The sequence below is a fragment of the Periophthalmus magnuspinnatus genome, chromosome 16 (genome assembly GCF_009829125.3).
Source record: "Periophthalmus magnuspinnatus isolate fPerMag1 chromosome 16, fPerMag1.2.pri, whole genome shotgun sequence".
Classification (NCBI taxonomy): Eukaryota; Metazoa; Chordata; class Actinopteri; order Gobiiformes; family Gobiidae; genus Periophthalmus; species Periophthalmus magnuspinnatus.
Window position 1 is genome coordinate 183,825 of NC_047141.1, and position 18,671 is coordinate 202,495.

At 43.1% G+C, this 18,671-nt stretch overlaps 1 protein-coding gene across 1 annotated transcript in view; it reads left to right on the plus strand.

Moving 5' to 3' along the window:
• col6a4a (collagen, type VI, alpha 4a) overlaps window positions 1-18,671 on the plus strand; it is a 68,172-nt gene that overhangs the window by 14,672 nt on the left and 34,829 nt on the right. The window contains exons 8-18 of the mRNA XM_055227630.1: window positions 1,879-2,113; window positions 2,382-2,767; window positions 4,187-4,358; window positions 5,689-6,064; window positions 6,327-6,529; window positions 6,972-7,180; window positions 7,396-7,765; window positions 8,604-9,038; window positions 9,416-9,561; window positions 10,381-10,473; window positions 12,209-12,262. Of these exons, the coding sequence (XP_055083605.1) occupies window positions 1,879-2,113; window positions 2,382-2,767; window positions 4,187-4,358; window positions 5,689-6,064; window positions 6,327-6,529; window positions 6,972-7,180; window positions 7,396-7,765; window positions 8,604-9,038; window positions 9,416-9,561; window positions 10,381-10,473; window positions 12,209-12,262 (2,679 nt within the window). The remainder of the gene's footprint in view (window positions 1-1,878; window positions 2,114-2,381; window positions 2,768-4,186; window positions 4,359-5,688; window positions 6,065-6,326; window positions 6,530-6,971; window positions 7,181-7,395; window positions 7,766-8,603; window positions 9,039-9,415; window positions 9,562-10,380; window positions 10,474-12,208; window positions 12,263-18,671) is intronic.

Below are 18,671 nucleotides of genomic sequence, written 5' to 3' on the forward strand. Positions count from 1 at the left end.
ATGCCCACCCAGTCCTCTAGTCTCTTTAAGAGGATCTCATGATCCACAGTGTCAAAGGCAGCACTCAGATCTAACAAGATCACGACTGAGTCTTTGCCTGCATTCATGTTCAAGTGGATGTCATTTGTCACCTTGATAAGAGCAGTCTCAGTGCTGTGGTGTCTAACACCTGACTGGAAAACAGTCAGGGAGTTGTTCATTTGGAGAAAGTTAATAAGCTGTTGGTAAACCATTTTTTCAAGGACTTTGCCTAGAAACGGCAGATTTGAGATTGGTCGGTAATTGTTAAATATTGTGGCATCAAGACTGCTCTTCTTTAGGAGAGGCTTGATAACCACAGTTTTCAAAGCTCTTATGAATGTTCCAGATTGAAGTGACATGTTAACTATGCAAGGGAGTGGTGACAGCAAACTGTTGAGCACAGACTTTAGAAATTTAGTGGGTAACACATCGAGGCAGCATGTAGATGAACTCAGACTGGTGATGTTCTCTTGGACAGTTTTGTCAGTTACAGGTGCAAAGTGAGTCAGCACTAAGTGTCTAGGTGGGTGCTGGGTTGTTGTTTGCGTTGTGGAATTGATGTCAGTTTTAATGCCCTGAACCATGTCATTAAAGAATACTGCAAAATCATTGCAGTTAGATGTGGAAATTAGTTCTAATGGCAGCAGAGCTAGGGGGTTTGTCAATTTGTTTACTGTTGCAAACAGAACATGAGAGTTGTTACTACAACTTCCAATAACGTCAGAAAAATACCTTTGCCTTGTTCTACATAAATTGTGGTTGTACCTGTGCATCTTTTCTCTGTAAATCTCATAATGAACCTGGAGCTTTGAGTTGCAGTCCTCCGGCACTCCCTTTTCTGTGGCCTGACCGAGTCATCATTCCTCCATGGTGCTTTCTGCTTATATTTAACCATTTTAACCTTCATCGGGGCATCAACCCTGAAATTCACGGAAGGAGCTGGTCAATGACCTGAAAAGGGCTGGGACCGTTTCCAAGGTTAGTGTTAGTAAAACCATGACGTTAGTAAGACGTCACGGGGGCAGCAATCTAAGCAGGGAGTCCCAGACTTCCCTCACCACTGTATTGGTATACAGTGGTCCCTTGTTTATCGTGGGAGTTATGTTCTAAAAATAGCCTGCAATAGGCGAAATCTGTGAAGTAGTCAGCTTTATTTTTTTTACAATTATTGTATGTTTTAAGGCTGCAAAATGCCTCATCACACATTTTATGCACTTTTCTCAGACAGGCATTAACATTTTCTCACATTCCTCTCTTGTTTAAACACTCTCAAAGTTCAAACCTTTGTAGATTATATCCCCCTTCCTCGATGATCACTTTAATTTGTTGTTCATGTGCCTCTGCTCCAGCAATATCCACAGAGGCAGCCTCTCCATGCAGAGAAACACTTATGTCCAAAGCGTTTCTGAAATTTGTCGGTGCAGAACGTTTCATCGACATTGTGGGTTTTGTCAGGGAGAAAACTTGCAAGCATTCAGCACTTCAGAGTCACACTGCGATCGAACATTTATGTAAATTTGGCTGAACGCATTCTGTACTGTACAGGAGACACGGCACGCAGGAGTTCGATTGACAATGGTCTAAGGTTCCTTAGCCAATCATGACGCAGAAAAAAGCATGCAAAATTGAACAACAAAAAAATCTGCGAAACAGTGAGGTTGTGAAAGTTGAACCGCAATATAGTCAGGGACCACTATACTAAGTATTGATGGTACTTTAGTTGCTCCTGTCCACCTGCTTCTGTGAACCTGCACCTGCACACTCAGTGAGTCTTGGAGTGCCTAACTAGAGTTGATGTGTGTTCTTCTCACAGGCCTCAGAGTACCTAGCTGGAGTTGATGTTTGTTCTTCTCACAGGTTTCAGAGTACCTGGTGGTGATCACAGATGGGGAGTCGTCGGATGAGGTGAAAGCTTCAGCTGAGGCACTCCGAGCTCAGGGCGTAACCATCTACGCCATTGGGGTGAAGAACGCCGTTGTGGGGGAGCTTTTGGAGATCTCAGGAGACCCCAAAAAGATGTTCTTCGTCCACAACTTTGATTCCCTCAAGCCCATCAAGGATGACATCATCACAGACATCTGCTCCACAGAGGGTAAGAACTCAGCCAGGACTGAAACAGGACTAAACCAGGACTAAAACAGAACCAGGGCTAAATCAGGACTAAACCAGGATTAAACCAGGACTAAAACAAGACTAAGACAGGTCTAAAACAGGATTTAACCTAGACACCAACAGGATTAAACCAGGCCTGAACTACGTGTAGACCAGGATTGAACCAGGTCTAAACCAGGACTAAACCATGTCTAAACCAGCTCTAAAACAGGACTAACCTTGGTCTACTCCCTTTTTTGTCTCTGTAGTGTGTAAAGACGCAGCTGGGGACCTGCTGTTCCTGGTGGACAGTTCTGGGAGCATTTTTCCAGAGGACTATGAGAAGATGAAGAACTTCATGAAGGCAGTGATGGGGAAGTCCTCCATAGGTCCAGACTTAGTCCACTTCGGTGTCCTTCAGTTCAGCACAGTGCAGAAGCCGGAGTTCCCCCTGAACCAGTTCTTCTCCAAAGAGCAGCTGGTGCAGGCAGTGGACGGCATAACGCAGCTTGGGGGCGGGACTCACACGGGTGCTGCCATTGCATATGCACAGCAGTACTTTGACGCCGCCAGAGGGGGGCGCCCTGCACTCACACAGAGGCTCGTGGTCATTACTGATGGAGAGGCACAGGACGAGGTCAAAGGTCCCGCACAGGTAAGGTCTGTCAGTGTCTGACGGGGTCTGACAGGGGCTCTGACAGGTGAGGTTTAGTTTAGTTCTAGTTTAGTTCAATATTTATATGAAGGGACATTTACAGAGACATTAAGCTCATGAAAATCAGAGGTTCCGCGCCAGATTAGAGCTTAAGTGTTTTCATCTACAATGCCTGATTTGCAGAAATAAATTACAGGTAACCATGCACTGTATGTATGAATGAACATAGCTAACATGCTAAAGCACCTGATTGGCTCTTTGGTTGTTATGATACGGAGGCCTGCTGTGATTGGTCATTCAAAGTGATGACGTTTAGGAACAGGGTTATTTTTTTTAAGATAAGAAAGTATTTTAGGTTAAGGTTAGGGTTTACGTTAGGCTTAGGGTTAGTTAACATGTTGCAGAAGTAACTTTAAAGCCAAATGTGTTTGCTACAGCCTTATCTCAACTTACACCATATACAGAAATAAAACAGAAAACAGAAATCACAAATATCACATTTTAGGCCCGTTCATAGCAACAAAAGCTAACACAACTGAAACTGGAGACAATAGATGTTTACAGTTCCAGGGTGGTTAGCTCCTTCCTTCAGATAGATATAAGGCAGTGGCCACCAGTAATCTGACCAGCATTCTGACCAAAACTGAAAGAGAGGCTTGGATGAGCAGCGAAACATCTTCACTCTCCCACAGGCTGTGTACATGTGTATGTAGTACTTGCTTGTTCTGAAGCACAGGACCCAAATGTTTTCATGTTCACACAGAAACATTCATCTTGTCTTCACTTTTGTTTGAAATATCTGGATTTGTTTTAGGCAGACACTTTTCTTAAAATGTGGATGGCTCACAGCTACAGCCCAAACATGCCGAGGTTTTAGTCAAAGTTCTGCCTAAAAGAAATCAGAATCAGAAACTCCTCTCTCTGTAACTGCTGCTGTCAGACTCCTCATTCTGACTGTAAAATATTGGTATTAACCCGCTCTACCTGATCCTGGAGTTTTTGTTTCACTATTTTGTTTGTAAATCAAGATATGAACATTAATAACAGAGCAATCAGGTGCCTTCTTTCCCCAAAGTCGCTACTGCTAGCGTTGGCAACAAGTTTGATTGACCCTAACCCTGTTGCTAAGCACCCGCTCTCTGTCAAACCAGCAGTACCGGCAGGATGGGGCGCTACCTTCAACAGCCACTCTACTGATTGGGTCTTTGGTTGCTATCATACTTGCAGTTGGAATAGCAAATATGGAACTCGGCTCCAGATTAGTTGCTCTAACTGCTAGACTCGATAAACTTAATTTTGAGCCATGCTGTGGATGATGTCACACTCCCTTAGTCCACTTCTTTATACAGTCTGTGTTGCTATCTCTGAGGTCGGGGTCTGTAGGTACTTTATGGGGTAACCCTTTGCCTTCTGCTGCAGAGGCTGAGGGACAGTGGAGTGGTGATCTACGCGATTGGTGTGGTCGGTGCTAATACCACTCAGCTCGAAGAGATCAGCGGCACTCCTGACAGGGTCTATGCCGAGAAGGACTACGATGCCCTCAAAGATCTGGAAAACCAGCTCTCTCTCGAGATCTGCAACCCCGAGCGAGGTGCTCCATCTGACCTCCCTCTGCTCCATCTGCTCCTCCTCTGCTTCTCTGACCCTCTGCTCCTCTGGCCCTGCTCTGACCATTCCCCCTGCTACTCTGCTCCTCTGACCCTCTCCTCCATAACTCTGACTTTATTTTCCTCTTCTGAGCCTGGAACGTTACTGGAAACATGTATTTTTCTGATCAGAAGCAACAGGTGGAGAAGGGATCACCCAGCCTTCCTCCGCAGAGTGGCTGGACGCTCCCTTAGAGATAGGGTGAGGAGCTCGATCACATGGGAGGAGCTCGGAGTAGAGCCGCTGCTCCTCTGTGTTGAGCGAAGTCAGTTGAGGTGGCTCGGGCATCTGTTTACGATGCCTTACGGGCGCCTCCCTGGGGAGGTGTTTCTGGCATGTCCCAACAGGAGGAGGCCCCAGGGAAGACCCAGGACACACTGGAGGGACTATGTCTCTCGGCTGGCCAGGGAACGCCTTGGGGTCCCACTGGAGGTGCTGGAGGACATTTCTGGGATGAGGGAAGTCTGGGACTCCCTGCTCGGGCTACTGCCCTGGATAAGTGGAAGAAAATAGATGGATAGATGGAGGTGGAGACATATTCATACTTAAACCAACTTAATTTATTATTGAGTTTTTGCCTTGTGGCTCCTGTCGTTTAATTGGATCAGATCAGAACCGAATCAAATGTAGATCAGGACTCGTCTCTTCTGCTCAACCACAGACATGAGGCAATCTTCCACCTCGGAAAACAGTCTTTCACTTTTAAAGAGTTAAATCCCGTCAAGATATAGTTTTGCAGTAATTTAGCACTGTCAGAAATAAACGACACAACTGATACTCGATACCAATTAGACAATAGCATGTCATTTTCTAACAGTATGTTTCTAATAAACCTCAAGATCTTTGTAAAACTAAAAAAATCTTCTGTACCATATTGAGTATCAGTTAGTGTCTGAGTTTTGATACTTACGCTGCGGAATGCAAGTGAACTGTTCACCCCTGTGTTTATTGAGCTGTATTTAAAGTGCCCATATTACACTGTTTTCTGATTATAATGTTGTTTCCTCATCACAGACAAACCTGGAGTTGTGTTTTGTTTTATTCGCACATGTTTAACACACAAACCCTGCATATTTATGCTGAGTTTTTCTCTCAAACAGAAAACACTCCACCTTGTGATGTCATTGTGTGATAATACAGGAAGTGCTCCACTGTGTTTTTACACTCCACATGCTTTCACTAGAATTAATTCAATGATTTCTCTGGAATTGCCAATGTCTACGGAACTTAAGGTAAAAGGAGCTGTTAATTTTTTTATTTTATTTGTATCCCAGAGTGTAAGAAGACAGAGAAAGCAGACATCATCTTCCTAGTAGACGGCTCCACCAGCATTAGCCAGGAGAAGTTCTGGAGCATGCAGAAGTTCATGTCTGCGATGGTGAACCAGACCACGGTGGGCTCCAACCTCACACGCTTCGGAGTCATCCTCTACTCCAATGACCCCAGGTCCATCTTCACTCTAAACCAATACTCATCCAAACGAGAAATTCTCCAGGCCATTGGTAACCTCACAAGCCCCACCGGAGATACCTACACTGGCAAAGCTCTCGCCTACTCCCTCCAGTATTTTGGAGCAGAGCACGGAGGAAGAGCAGCACAGAGGATTCCACAGATGCTCATGGTGATCACAGACGGGGATGCCACTGACAGGTACAGAGGAAGAACATATGATACAGAGGAAGAGCAGGATGATTTTATTTAACAGAGGAAGAACAGTGATGGTACAGAGGAGAGATAGTGAATGTATGGTACAGAGGAGGGACAATGGATATATGGTACAGAGGGAGAATAGTGGATATATGGTACAAAGGAGGGACAGTGGATATATGGTACAGAAGCAGATCAGGGAGTATGTTATATAGGGGAAAGACAGTAAATATGGGATGATGCAGAGGATGTGCACTCCCCTCAGGTACAGCCTTGTGGTGCCCTCTAAAGCCTTGGCGAAGAATGGAGTGGCAGTCTTCAGCATCGGGGTGGAGGGAGCAAACCGCACGCAGCTGGAGATCATGACTGAGAACAAGACCTCACGAGTCTTCTACGTTGATAACTTTGACGCTCTGGAGACCCTCTACAAGAACATCAGTGATGTCATCTGTACTGAAATCAAACCAGGTCAGAACCAGGACCAGAAATCAGAGACCAGGGACCAGAGACCAGACCAAAGGTCAAACCAAAGACTAGGGACCAGAGACCAGAGATCAGAGATCAGAGACCAGGGACCAGACACCAGAGACCAAACCAGGGACCACACACCAGAGACCAAACCAGGGACCAGACACCAGAGACCAAGGACCAGAGATTGGAGACCAGATAACAGGGACCAGAAACCAGAGACCAGAGACCAAGGACCAGAGACCAGAAACCAGAGATCAGAGATCAGACCAGAAGCCAGACCAGGGACCAGAGACCAGAGATCAGAGATCAGACCTGACACCAGAGACCAAACTAGAGACCAAACTGCAGCAGTAATAGTAGTTGCAGTACTAGTAGCAATAGTAGTAGTAGTAGTTGTTGTAGTAGTCTGCTATCTTGTATATATTTGTATGTATTACAGAGTGTGAGAAGCAGCAGGCAGACCTGGTCTTCCTCCTGGACCAGTCTGGTTCCATTGTTCAAAAGGACTACAAGATCATGAAGAACTTCACGGTGGAGCTGGTGCAGCGCTTCAACATTTCCCAAGATAAGGTCCGAGTGGGATTGGCACAGTTCAGCAGCACCTTTCAACACCAACTCTACCTCAACGACCTGGACTCAGAGAAGGAGGTACTAATACAAATACTACTGCTACTACTACTGCTACTACTGCTGCTACTATTACTGTACAAAGACCTGACTGAGAGGAGAAGGACTATTTCAAATACTACTACTATTTGTGATCCTAATAATGCAGAACTCTATCTCTCTGTTTCTTTTAGAAATGAGATAGCGTAAGTCCTCATTGATTTGAAAAACATATCATGACTCTGTGTGACTGACAGGTGGTAAAGCATATCCTCAACCTGGTGCAGCTGGGGGGTGGGACCAACATCGGCCACGCACTGAACTCGTTGCAGGAGTACTTCACGGCCAAGCGGGGCAGTAGGCGTGACCAGGAGATCTCTCAGAACCTGGTGTTGATCACAGACGGAGACAGCCAGGACGCAGTGGAGGATGCAGCCGCTCGTCTGCGCACAATGGGTGTGGAGATCTTTGTCATCGGCGTTGGACACGTGCACAAGTTGGAGCTGCTGCAGATTACAAAGAATCCTGAACGTCTCTTTACCGTCAACGACTTTGGGAGTCTGGAGACTATCAAGACTAAGGTTGTGGACACCATCTGCAAGTCCCGCACACCCAGTGACGAATCAGGTGAGAGAAACAGCGAGCAGCCAAACAGGTGAGACAAACAGCAGCTAATCAGGTGAGAGAAACAGCGACTGATCAGATGAGAGAAACAGCGACCAATCAGGTAGGAGAAACAGTGACCAACCATGGTCTGTATAAAGAAGTGGACTAAGTGAATGTGACGTCTCCCATAGCTTTCAGCAAATGAAGCTCATCAAGTCCAGTAGTAATGGGGGCAAATTTAGAGCTGAGTTTCATATTTGGAATTCTGACGTAAGCAGCATAGCGACCAAAGAGCCAATCCGGAGCGAGGCTGTTGAAGGTAACTCCCCCTTCCCACCAGCACCAGCTGCTTAGCAACGCTGTCAATCAAAGCTGTTGCTAATGTTAACTGAAGCGACCTCGGGAAAAGAAAACACCTAATTTGTTTGTTTCTAACAACAAATAATGAAAATATACAGTGAAGTAAGAACATGAGACTGTAGAAGGCATTAGCAACAATTGAGAAATACAAGAATACAACAGTCCCTCACCATCTGTTCAAGAGCAACACAGACAGGCACAGGTGGTTGCATTAAACAGCACACTGCTTGATTTTGTTTATACCTTTAAAATGTTATCACTTTAAAAGCCTTGGTAGAAGTTTGAATTGTTTTGGGAACGTTGCTGCTCCTACCATATCTGTTTGCACACGCTCAGTACAGCGGTTTAGTTTAGTTTATTGGTTTATTTTAACTGGGACCACGTGCAAACGCATTAATCTCATAAAACAAATGATGCTTTACATTAGATTTAGTTAAAGATCATTTCCACCTGCAGGTTACATACAATTAAAATACATCTGTCCCTCCTCTCTCCTCAGGCTGCAGTATAGACATCGCTCTGGGCTTTGACGTGTCTCATCGTGGCGGTTTTGTTCCAGGCACTCCCCTCGTTTCTGGACAGGTCAAACTTCAGTCCTTCCTCCCTGAGATAGCTCGCTATCTCTCCTCTGTCCCCAAACTGTGCTGCACTACAGGGACGGTCAAACCAAACTTGGCGTTCCGTGTGCTGGACACGAGCAATCAGCTGATCTTCGACACGAACTTTGAACCCTACAATGCAGGCGTGGTCACCAAGCTCCTCGCCCTCCGCCCTGTCCAGCCCTCCCTTTTTAACTCCGCTCTCTTGGAATCGTTTAGGGAGATGTTCAAGGTCAAGTCCAAAGCTGGGGTCAAAGTACTTGTGGTGTTCTCCGACGGACTGGACGAAGACATGAGGAAGCTCGAAGCACAGTCTGAACAACTGCTCAAGTCTGGTCTGTGCTACTGGGAGATTTAGACCTGGTTTAGTTCTGGTTTAAACCTGGGTTCAGGGCTGGTTTAGACTTGGGTTTAGACCTGGTTTAGGCCTGGTTTGATCCTGGGATAGAACTGTTTTAGTTCTGGTTTAGTCCTGGGTTAGACCTGGTTTAGTGCTGGTTTAGACCTGGTTTTAGACCTGGTTTTAGACCTGTTTAGACCTGGGTTTAGACCTGGTTTAGCCCTGGTTAAGTCCTGCTTTGGTCTTGCGTTAGTCTTGGGTTAGACCTGATTTAGTCCTGGTTTAGTGCTGGTTTGGTCCTGGGTTAGACCTGTTTGAGTCCTAGTTTAGTCCTGCTACAGTCCTGTTATAGACCTGGTTTACATGTTGCAGGTGTCAGTGCTCTCCTAGTGGTGGCGCTGGAGGGAGCTCGAGACCAGGAGCAGATGCAGATGTTGGAGTTCGGTCGAGGGTTTACATACAGACTTCCTCTGAACATTGGGATGCACAGTGTGGCCTCCACCGTGCTCAAGCAGATCGTGAGTCCCCCTCTGGACCTACTCCTCAGCATCTCCTCTGCACCTCCTCCTCCTCTACACCTCATCTTCCTACATACTTCCTCCACACCACTCCTCTTATACACCTCCTGCTCTGCACCTCCTCCTCCTCTTATTCATCCTCCTCTTATACACCTGCTCTATACCTCTTCCTCTCCACCTCTACCTTCTCTACACCTCCTCTTACACACCTGCTCTGCGCCTCCTCTAGACCATCCTTTTCTCCAACTCCTCATCTGTACCTTCTCCTCCTCTTCTCCACCTCCTCATCTGTACCTTTTCATCCTCTTCTCCACCTCCTCCTTTGTACCTCCTCCTCTGAACAATGGTATGCACCTCTACTGACCTAAAACAAAGCTTAAGTCCTCCTCTGCTCCACCTCCTCTTCCTCCTCTTCTCCTCTGAACATCAGGATGCACAGTGTGGCCTCCACCATCCTAAAGCTGATTGTGAGTCCTCCTTTGCACCTCCTCCTCTACACCACTTCCTCTGTTCCTCTCCTTCTCTGCTCCTCCTCCTCTCCACCTCCTTTTACTGTAATTCACCAGTTTTATGTCAGAGCTGGAGGAGCCTGTAGAGCGTTTGTGTATAGAATATGACATCTGGATATAACATGTTTGCAGTGAGTTTTAGTCAAACAAATATTTTACACAGTAAAAGAAAAACACATTGGCTTTTCTTCTTTACACAGGGTTAGACATGAGCCCTGTTGTTTAGTTTTGATTCAAAATAACAAGTATGTGTGTCATGTGCTTTTGTCTTGTATGTTTTATATTTATAATAGTGTATTTTATTTCACAGGACGCTGTGTCAGACAGAGAGTGCTGTAAAGTCTCCTGTAAATGCTCTGGACATGAAGGAGAGAGGGGCCTCCCAGGCCCACCGGGGTTAAAGGTCAGTACTATCTCTACAGCAGGGGTGCTCAGACTTTTTCAGTATGTGAGCTACTTTTAAAATGATCGTGTCTGAAAGATCTAACACCTAATACAAAAATGTTAAACATATATTTATTTGTAAATGTATTATGAATTCTTACATGTACAGTGCATTTTGATGTTCCTTGCACAACGTCATGAGATAATACTGCACAACACAATTGAACTTCCTACATGTTCATAATTACTTGAATGATGATTACTGCTCTAATGACTTGCACTGAATGGAATCAGTGAGGGATGCATAGTTCAGGCAGTAGCTTCTGACATCCAGCCAGGAGTAAAATTGCATGTTGATTACGGTTTTGTCTTTTTTTATAGCCATAAAAATCATGTTAAACGAAGTATCAGAATTGACTGCATTTTTTCACACAACTACTTCTATTTTACACATCCATCCGTATTTTTTCTTTTACGCATCGAATAAATGACTGGGAAAATCCCCGCAGCACCGCGCTCTCATTCGTCACCTTCTAGGGACAATAGAGGCAGATTACCGTAATGACGGTAAAATATTTAGATAGCCCCGTGTCTCCGCTTTGAGACGCCGTTTGAATTTGAATGAGAGCACGACTGGTTGCGGAGTTACACTGCCGGAAAGTCCGCAACTGCGCTCTATCTGCGATGATAGGATCCTATAGGGTTATAGGGGTTATAGGGTTAAACTAACTCTATAGGGTTAAACTAACTCGCGCTTGTTTATGCGTGTGCAACGCCCATGACATGACCTAGGGTCAGGTGTAATCTGACTGGTTGTCCTGTATATTAGTCATGTGACTAGATGGATGACAGGACGTGATCTACACAAAATGCCTTCGTGATCGACTGGTAGATCGCGATCGACGTAATGAACACCCCTGCTCTACAGTAATACAGTACTACAATTCTGATATAAATACTACTACTACTGCAGTTCTACAACTCTGATACAAATACTACTACAGTAATGCAACTTTGATACAAATATTACTACTACAGTAATACAGTAACACAGTGCAGTGATATAAATACTACTACTACAGGTACTGCAGTTACAGGTACTGTATTGTGCCCTACTCAGGCCTTCAGGGTCAAAGGTCAGTCTGTTGTGGCTCCTCCCACAACAGTCCTACAGAGTTCAGCTCATAAAACATAACGCAGAGACAGAGAGAATGCGTCACTCCCAGCTCTGCAGTTTATACTGAAGAGAGAGAGATCGGTCTGGATGGAAACAGAGGAAAGGAGAGAGAGGCAGGGGAGAGAGGGATCGGTTTGGACTGAAATAGAGGAGAGGAGAGAAGAGAGAGAGAGCAGGAGCAGGAAATGAAGAGAGAAAGAGAAGAATGAGGATTTTAAGTGTAAACCTGATCTTTAGATAAACTGAGTCTCAGGAAACTGCACTAGAATGTAACACAAGAGTGAAAGGGAGAGAAAGAGGGCAGGACACAGAGTACACATAGTTCACAGTGTACAGATTTACATATCGTACACAGATTACTAGGACTACATTGGAGTACTATTATATGGCCATAACTGTCCTGTGTGCAGTAGTATTTGTAGTACATTAGTAACTGTCCTGTGTGTAGTAGTATTTGTAGTACATTAGTAACTGTCCTGTGTGAAGCAGTATTTGTAGTACATTAGTAACTGTCCTGTGTGTAGTACATTTGTAATACATCTACACTACTTTGTGTGTATTTTGTGTGTACTTTCAGGGAGGAGCGGGGCAGAAGGGATACCCAGGATTCCCAGGAGATGAAGGCGTTGCCGTAAGTCTCATTTTACTGTTTTGTTATAGCTTTAAGTTGTTCAGAATTTAATTATAAGAAAAGAAAAACATCACGTGTCTCATGGCAAGATATGTGTGCGTTACCATAGTGACTGTAAAAAAAGAGACAGGAGAAGGCTTTGTCGTGGAAATGATTTGTAAAATAAAACCCAAATAGCCACTACTCACAGACAGAGTTTGTGCTGCAGAGCCCAGAGCAATGGATTGACAACACTGATGGTAAGTAACTGAAAATATGTACCCAGAATACACATTCACAATACTAATTTTGAGAAACTGTATTCTGTACAGTTACTTTTTCATTTGATGGTATTGAGAATACAGTTATTTACCTAAAATCAAAGGAATACATTGCAGTACAATTCGGTGGTGAGGGAGGTGAGATTTGTCCTGCTCTAGTGTAAAAGTATTCAAAGTATGCAGAAACAGTACTCCGATTGGCTCATGTTTCAGAATATGTTACAAAATGCATTTTAACCTCCTAGGACCCGAGCTCTTGCATAGCATGCTTTATTAATTTCTCTTTGTTATTTGAGCTGATTGGAACCTGATGAGTGTAAAAACAAAGACTTACCTTTTTGCATTATGAGAAAAATGATGTCCACATATGAGGACATTTGTTCTACTTGAACAAATGATTTTGATAGAAGAAAATAAATATTAAGTGCCTGAACACAGTAACATTTTTCCTGAGTATAAAAACAAAATGAGAAACAACAACTATGCCTCCTGAAACTATGTGGCTCGTTTGATGTGCTGCTGACAGGTGCAGACATATGCCTTTAACAAAGTCACTCTTGAATCTAAACTATAATGTGTTATACTCCTGTCAAATTTAAGGGACAGTTTAATGACCTCATATGTGGACTAGGACCTTGTAGAGAAAAACAATATATTGTGGCCTAGACAGCCCAAAATGTGTTGTCCACATATGTGGATGCCAGGTTTTAGGAGGTTAATGCAGGTGTTCACTATTCTGTAACTGTATATATTTACAAATATTCTTCCATCACTGGGTAACAACATTTGAGTACTGCCTGAGGCTCTTCCTCTAGCACAATGTGCATTTAGGTCAGAGTGGTGACACTTTCACATTAGCGTCTGAGTACAGGTAAGAATGACAAACAGTGGACATGTACAGTCCAACAGCAGACATGTAAAAGTAGCCTTCTATGAGACTGAAGCAGGGGTGTCCAAACTCTTTTCATCAAGGGCCAAGTACAGTACCTGGCCAAAAAAAAAAGTTGCCACCAAAAAAAAAGGTCACACACTCCACCACCTTTAGCTTTGATTACGGCACGCATTCGCTGTGCCTTTGTTCGATTTTGCTTCTGCAATGTCACAAGATTTATTTCCATCCAGTGTTGCATAAATCTTTCACCAATATCTTGCATTGATGATGGTAGAGTCTGACCTCTGTGCAAAGCCTTTTCCAGCACATCCCAAAGATTCTCAATGAGGTTAAGGTCTGGACTCTGTGATGGCCAATCCATGTGTGAAAATGATATCTCATGCTCCCTGAACCACTTTTTCACAATTTGAGCCCGATGAATTCCTGGCATTTTCAACTTGGAATATGCCCGTGCCATCAGAGAAGAAAAAATCCATTGATGGAATAACCTAGTCTTTCAGTATATTCAGGAAGTCAGCTGACCTCATTCTTTAAGCACATACTGTTGCTGAACCTAGACCTGACTTGTACCTATAGGCTTGTACCTATTTACTTAGTTTAATCCAGGTGCTGATGCCTTTTGGCCAGGCAGTGTATCAAAACACAAACAAAGCTGAAGAAACACTAACACACTGCACTACACTACACACAATACAACATGTTCTACCACAGTAGTAAAGAGAGAGCTTCAGCTACCCTCCTGCACCTCCCAAGTGGTTCTTCCCCGGTTCTGGCTGGGCCCACAGACTGCTCTCTGATTGGTCAGTGCTGTGTATCCATGCACTAGTGTTGCTAAAATGCATATGCGGCTTTCCTGGCTTTGGGTAAAAGGCAGATGGTTGCATGTAGAAACAAATTTTTTAAGAAATAGTAGTACAACTTCTATGTAAAAACAGCCTTTCAGTGAAAATACTCAACATGCTGAAAGGCCATGTATGGTCCTTCGTACGTGGCACTCACTTATTCAGAGTTTGAATTTTAAACGCTACTGAATTTTTTACTTTGAACTCTGAGAAATGGTTTGCTAGTGCTTTGCTTGAAATGTTTGGATTCTGAATTACAAATGATGAATTTTCAAGGATACTTTTTCAACGTGCACAAATATTTTCAAGAATCAAATTCAAAATAAAAAATTCAACAGTGTAAAATTCAGAGAGAAAAATTTAGCATCAGAGGTCCAACATGTCAAGGTCAAAGCAATCAATCATGTTAGGAGGACTGAGGTTGTTTCCTATTGGTCTTTTTCTTCTATGGGCAGGTTTCATAGTCAAGGAATCAAAGAGATTACCTTTTTATGAGGCTAATTCTGACCAATAAGATTGGTTCTCTACAGCATTTCCTGGTTGTTACTTGATCGTTAGATCGTTTCCTTCAGGATCAAATGCTTAGGCTTTGTCATCTTGAATCTTTGCTATGAACATTTTTACTGCGGATTTCACACTGAATTTTGACTGTTGAATCATATTTGTACTGAATATTTAAAAGGTGAACATTTTATTTTGAAATTTTAAACAGACTGAAAATGTATAATTTAAATTTCAGCAACTAAAATTCATTTGAACATTTTTAGTCGAGACTGAATGTCCTGTGAAAATGGATAAAAGAAAAATTCTAATCTGTTAACTGAACAGGGCTGGCCCAGCCTATAAGCAGACTAAGCAGTTGCTTAGGCCCCCGAGGCCAGCAGAGGGCCCCTAAGAGCCCATATATTTATATTGAAAGTAATATAATGCATGAAATTTTATTGGGAATAGGAATTGTGCATTTACAGCAGCCTAAACATACCTTTAAAACAGTTACATTTGTTTTATACCTATAGTAGCAAAATATCTGCTGCTGCCGACATTTGTTTTTGAGCTGGGCAGAGGTGAGGGCAGCTATGTATTTTCACTGGTCCATTTATAATGTAAATGTCAGCCCACTGTCACCAAGTAGAAAACATTAAAATCCACCAGAAACAAAGAAAAAATTTCTAGAATTTCAAAAATCTTGAGATTCCTTATATGTGACTATGGTAGTTGTGACATTCTGGATGTTTTCAGTCTGATGTTGGTCATATAAACACAAATGCAACTGGTCAAGGTGATAAGAGCAGAGTCAAAATGTTGTCAAATGTGAATCACCAATAGCTGAGCCAGGATACATCTGCTGTCAGTGGCCCCAGAGACAAATTCAGCTTAAGGCCCCCTGAAAGCTAGGGACAGCCCTGCAACTGAACAAAAAGTTTTAAAGTAAAGACGTTTGGTTGCTTATCCAAGCCGCTGCTTCAGTTCTCGTGTTACACAGAAATCTAAGCAAATGGGGAAAAAATCTTTGGTGGGGGCTATGGGGGTTCATGGACCATTGACAGAACAAGTCAGAGTCAAAAGATCTACAATTTAAAATGACACCAGGAATACACGATAAACAATAAGAATATAAGTTATATAAAGCATGGTCAGTGGAGAAGAACCATGAAACGGTCAATCACAGATGAGAAGGAACATGAAACAGCCAATCAGAGAGGAGAAAACACATGAAACAGCCAATCAGAGAAGAGAAAGAAGTTATAAAAAACAGTCAGAAAGGAGAAGGAATATGAAACAGCCAATCAGAAAGGGAATGAAACATATAACAGTCAATCAGAGAGGAAAAAGAACATGAAACATCCAGTCAGAGAGGAGAAGGAACATATTGCAGCCAATCAGAGAGAAGAAATCACATGAAGCCAATCAGAGAAGGGAAAGGAAATGAAACAGACTATCAGAAAGTAGAAGGCATAAGAAACAGACAATCAGACAGGAGAGTTAACATAAAACAGCAAATCAGAGAGGAGAAAAGGAACACATAACAGCCGATCAGAGAGGAGAAGGAACATGAAAGAGCAAATCAGAGAAGAGAATGAACATGAAACAGCCAATCAGACAGGAGAGTTAACATGAAACAGCCAATCAGAAAGAAGAAAAGGAACACATAACAGCCAATCAGAGAGGAGAAGGAACATGAAACATCAATTCAGAGAGGAGAAAGAACGAGAAACAACCAATTACCAAATGAAACAGCCCATCAGAGAGGAGAAGGAAAATGTAACAGCCAATCAGAGAAGAGAAAGGACATGAAACTGCTAATCAGACAGGCGAGTTAATATGAAACAGCCAATCAGAGAGGAGATGGAACATATATCAGCCAATCAGAGAGGAGAAGGAACGTGAAAGAGCCAACCGGAAAGGAGACAGAACATGAAACAGCCAATCAGAGAGGATAAAGAACATGAAACAACCAATAAAGAGGAGAAGGAACATATATCACCCCATCAGAGAGGATAAAGAACATGAAACAGCCAATTAGACAGGAGAGATAACATGAAATGGCCAATCAGAGCGGAGAAGGAACATATATTAGCCACTCAGAGAAGAGAAAGAACATATAAGAGCTAATCAGAGAGGAAAAGAAACATGAAACAGACAATCAGAGGGGAGAAGAAACATGAAACAGCCAATCAGAGAGGAGAAAGAACCTGAAATAGCCAGTCAGAGAAGAGAAGGAACCTGAAACAGCCAATCAGAGAGAGGAAGGAACAAGAAATAACCATTCAGACAGGAGATAAAACATGAAACAGCCAATCAGAGAGGAGAATGACTATGAAACAACTAATCAAAAAGTTAAAGGAATTTGAAACAGCAAATCAGAGAGGAGAAAGAACATGAAGCAACCAATCAGAAAGGAGAAGAAACAAGAAACAGTCAGTTAGAGAGATGAACTATGAAACAGTGAATCAGAGAGGAGTAGGAACATGAAACAGCCAATCAGAGAGGAGAAGGAATATGAAACAGCCAATCAGAAAGGAGACGGAATTTGAAACAGCCAATCAGAGAGGAGAAAGAACATGAAACAGCCAATTATAGAGGAGAAGCCACATGAAAGAAGCAAATTAGACAGGAGAGATAACATGAAACAGCCAATCAGAGTCAGAGAGGAGAAGGAACATGAAACGGCAAATCAGAGAGAAGAAAGGGACACGAAACAGACAATCAGAGAGGAGGAGGAGCATGAAACAGCCAATTAGAGAGGAGCAGACACATGAAACAGCCAATGGAAGGGGAGAAAAAACATAAATCTGCCAATCAGAGAGCAGACGGAACATATATCACCCAATCAGAGAGGAGAAGGAATATGAAACAGCCAATCAGAAAGGAGACGGAATTTGAAACAGCCAATCAGAGAGGAGAAAGAACATGAAACAGCCAATCATAGAGCAGAAGCCACATGAAAGAAGCAAATTAGACAGGAGAGATAACATGAAACAGCCAATCAGAGTCAGAGAGGAGAAGGAACATAAAACGGCAAATCAGAGAGAAGAAACATATAACATCCAATCAGAGAGAAGAAGGAACACATAACAGCCAATCAGAGAGGAGAATGAAAATATAACAGCCAATCAGAGAGGAGAAGGAACATGAAACAGCCAATCAGAGAGGAGAAGAAACAAGAAACAACCAATTAGACAGAAGAGATAACATGAAATGTTCAGTCAGACAGGAGAAGAAACACATAACAGCCCATCAGAGAGGAAGAGGGACGTATAACATCCAATCAGAGAAGAGAAGGAACATGAAGCAGCCAATTAGAGAGGAGAAAGAACATGAAACAGCCAATCAGAGAGGAGCAGCCACATGAAAGAAGCAAATTAGACAGGAGAGATAACATGAAACAGCCAATCAGAGAGGAGAAGGAACATGAAACAGCAATCAGAGAGGAGACAAAACATGAAAAAGCCAATCAGAGAGGAGAAGGGATATGAAACAGCCAATCAGAGAGGAGACAAAACATGAAAAAGCCAATCAGAGAGGAGAAGGGACATGAAACAGCCAATCAGAGGGGAGAAAAAATATGAATCAGCCAATTAGAGAGGAGAAGGAACATGAAACAGCCAATCAGAGAAGAGAAGAAACCTGAAATAACCAATCAGAGAGGAGAAGGAATCTGAAACAGCCAATCAGAGAGAGGAAGGAACAAGAAAAAACATTCAGACAGGAGAAAAAAACATGAAACAGACATTTAGAGAGGTGAATGACTATGAAACAGCCAATCAGAGAGGTGATGGAATCTGTAACAGCCACTCAGAGAGCAGAATTAGCATGAAAGAACCTACCAGAGAGGAGAAGGGAAATATAACAGGCAGTCAGAGAGGAGAAAGGATATGAAACTGCCAATCAGAGAGGAGTCGGAACTTGAAAAT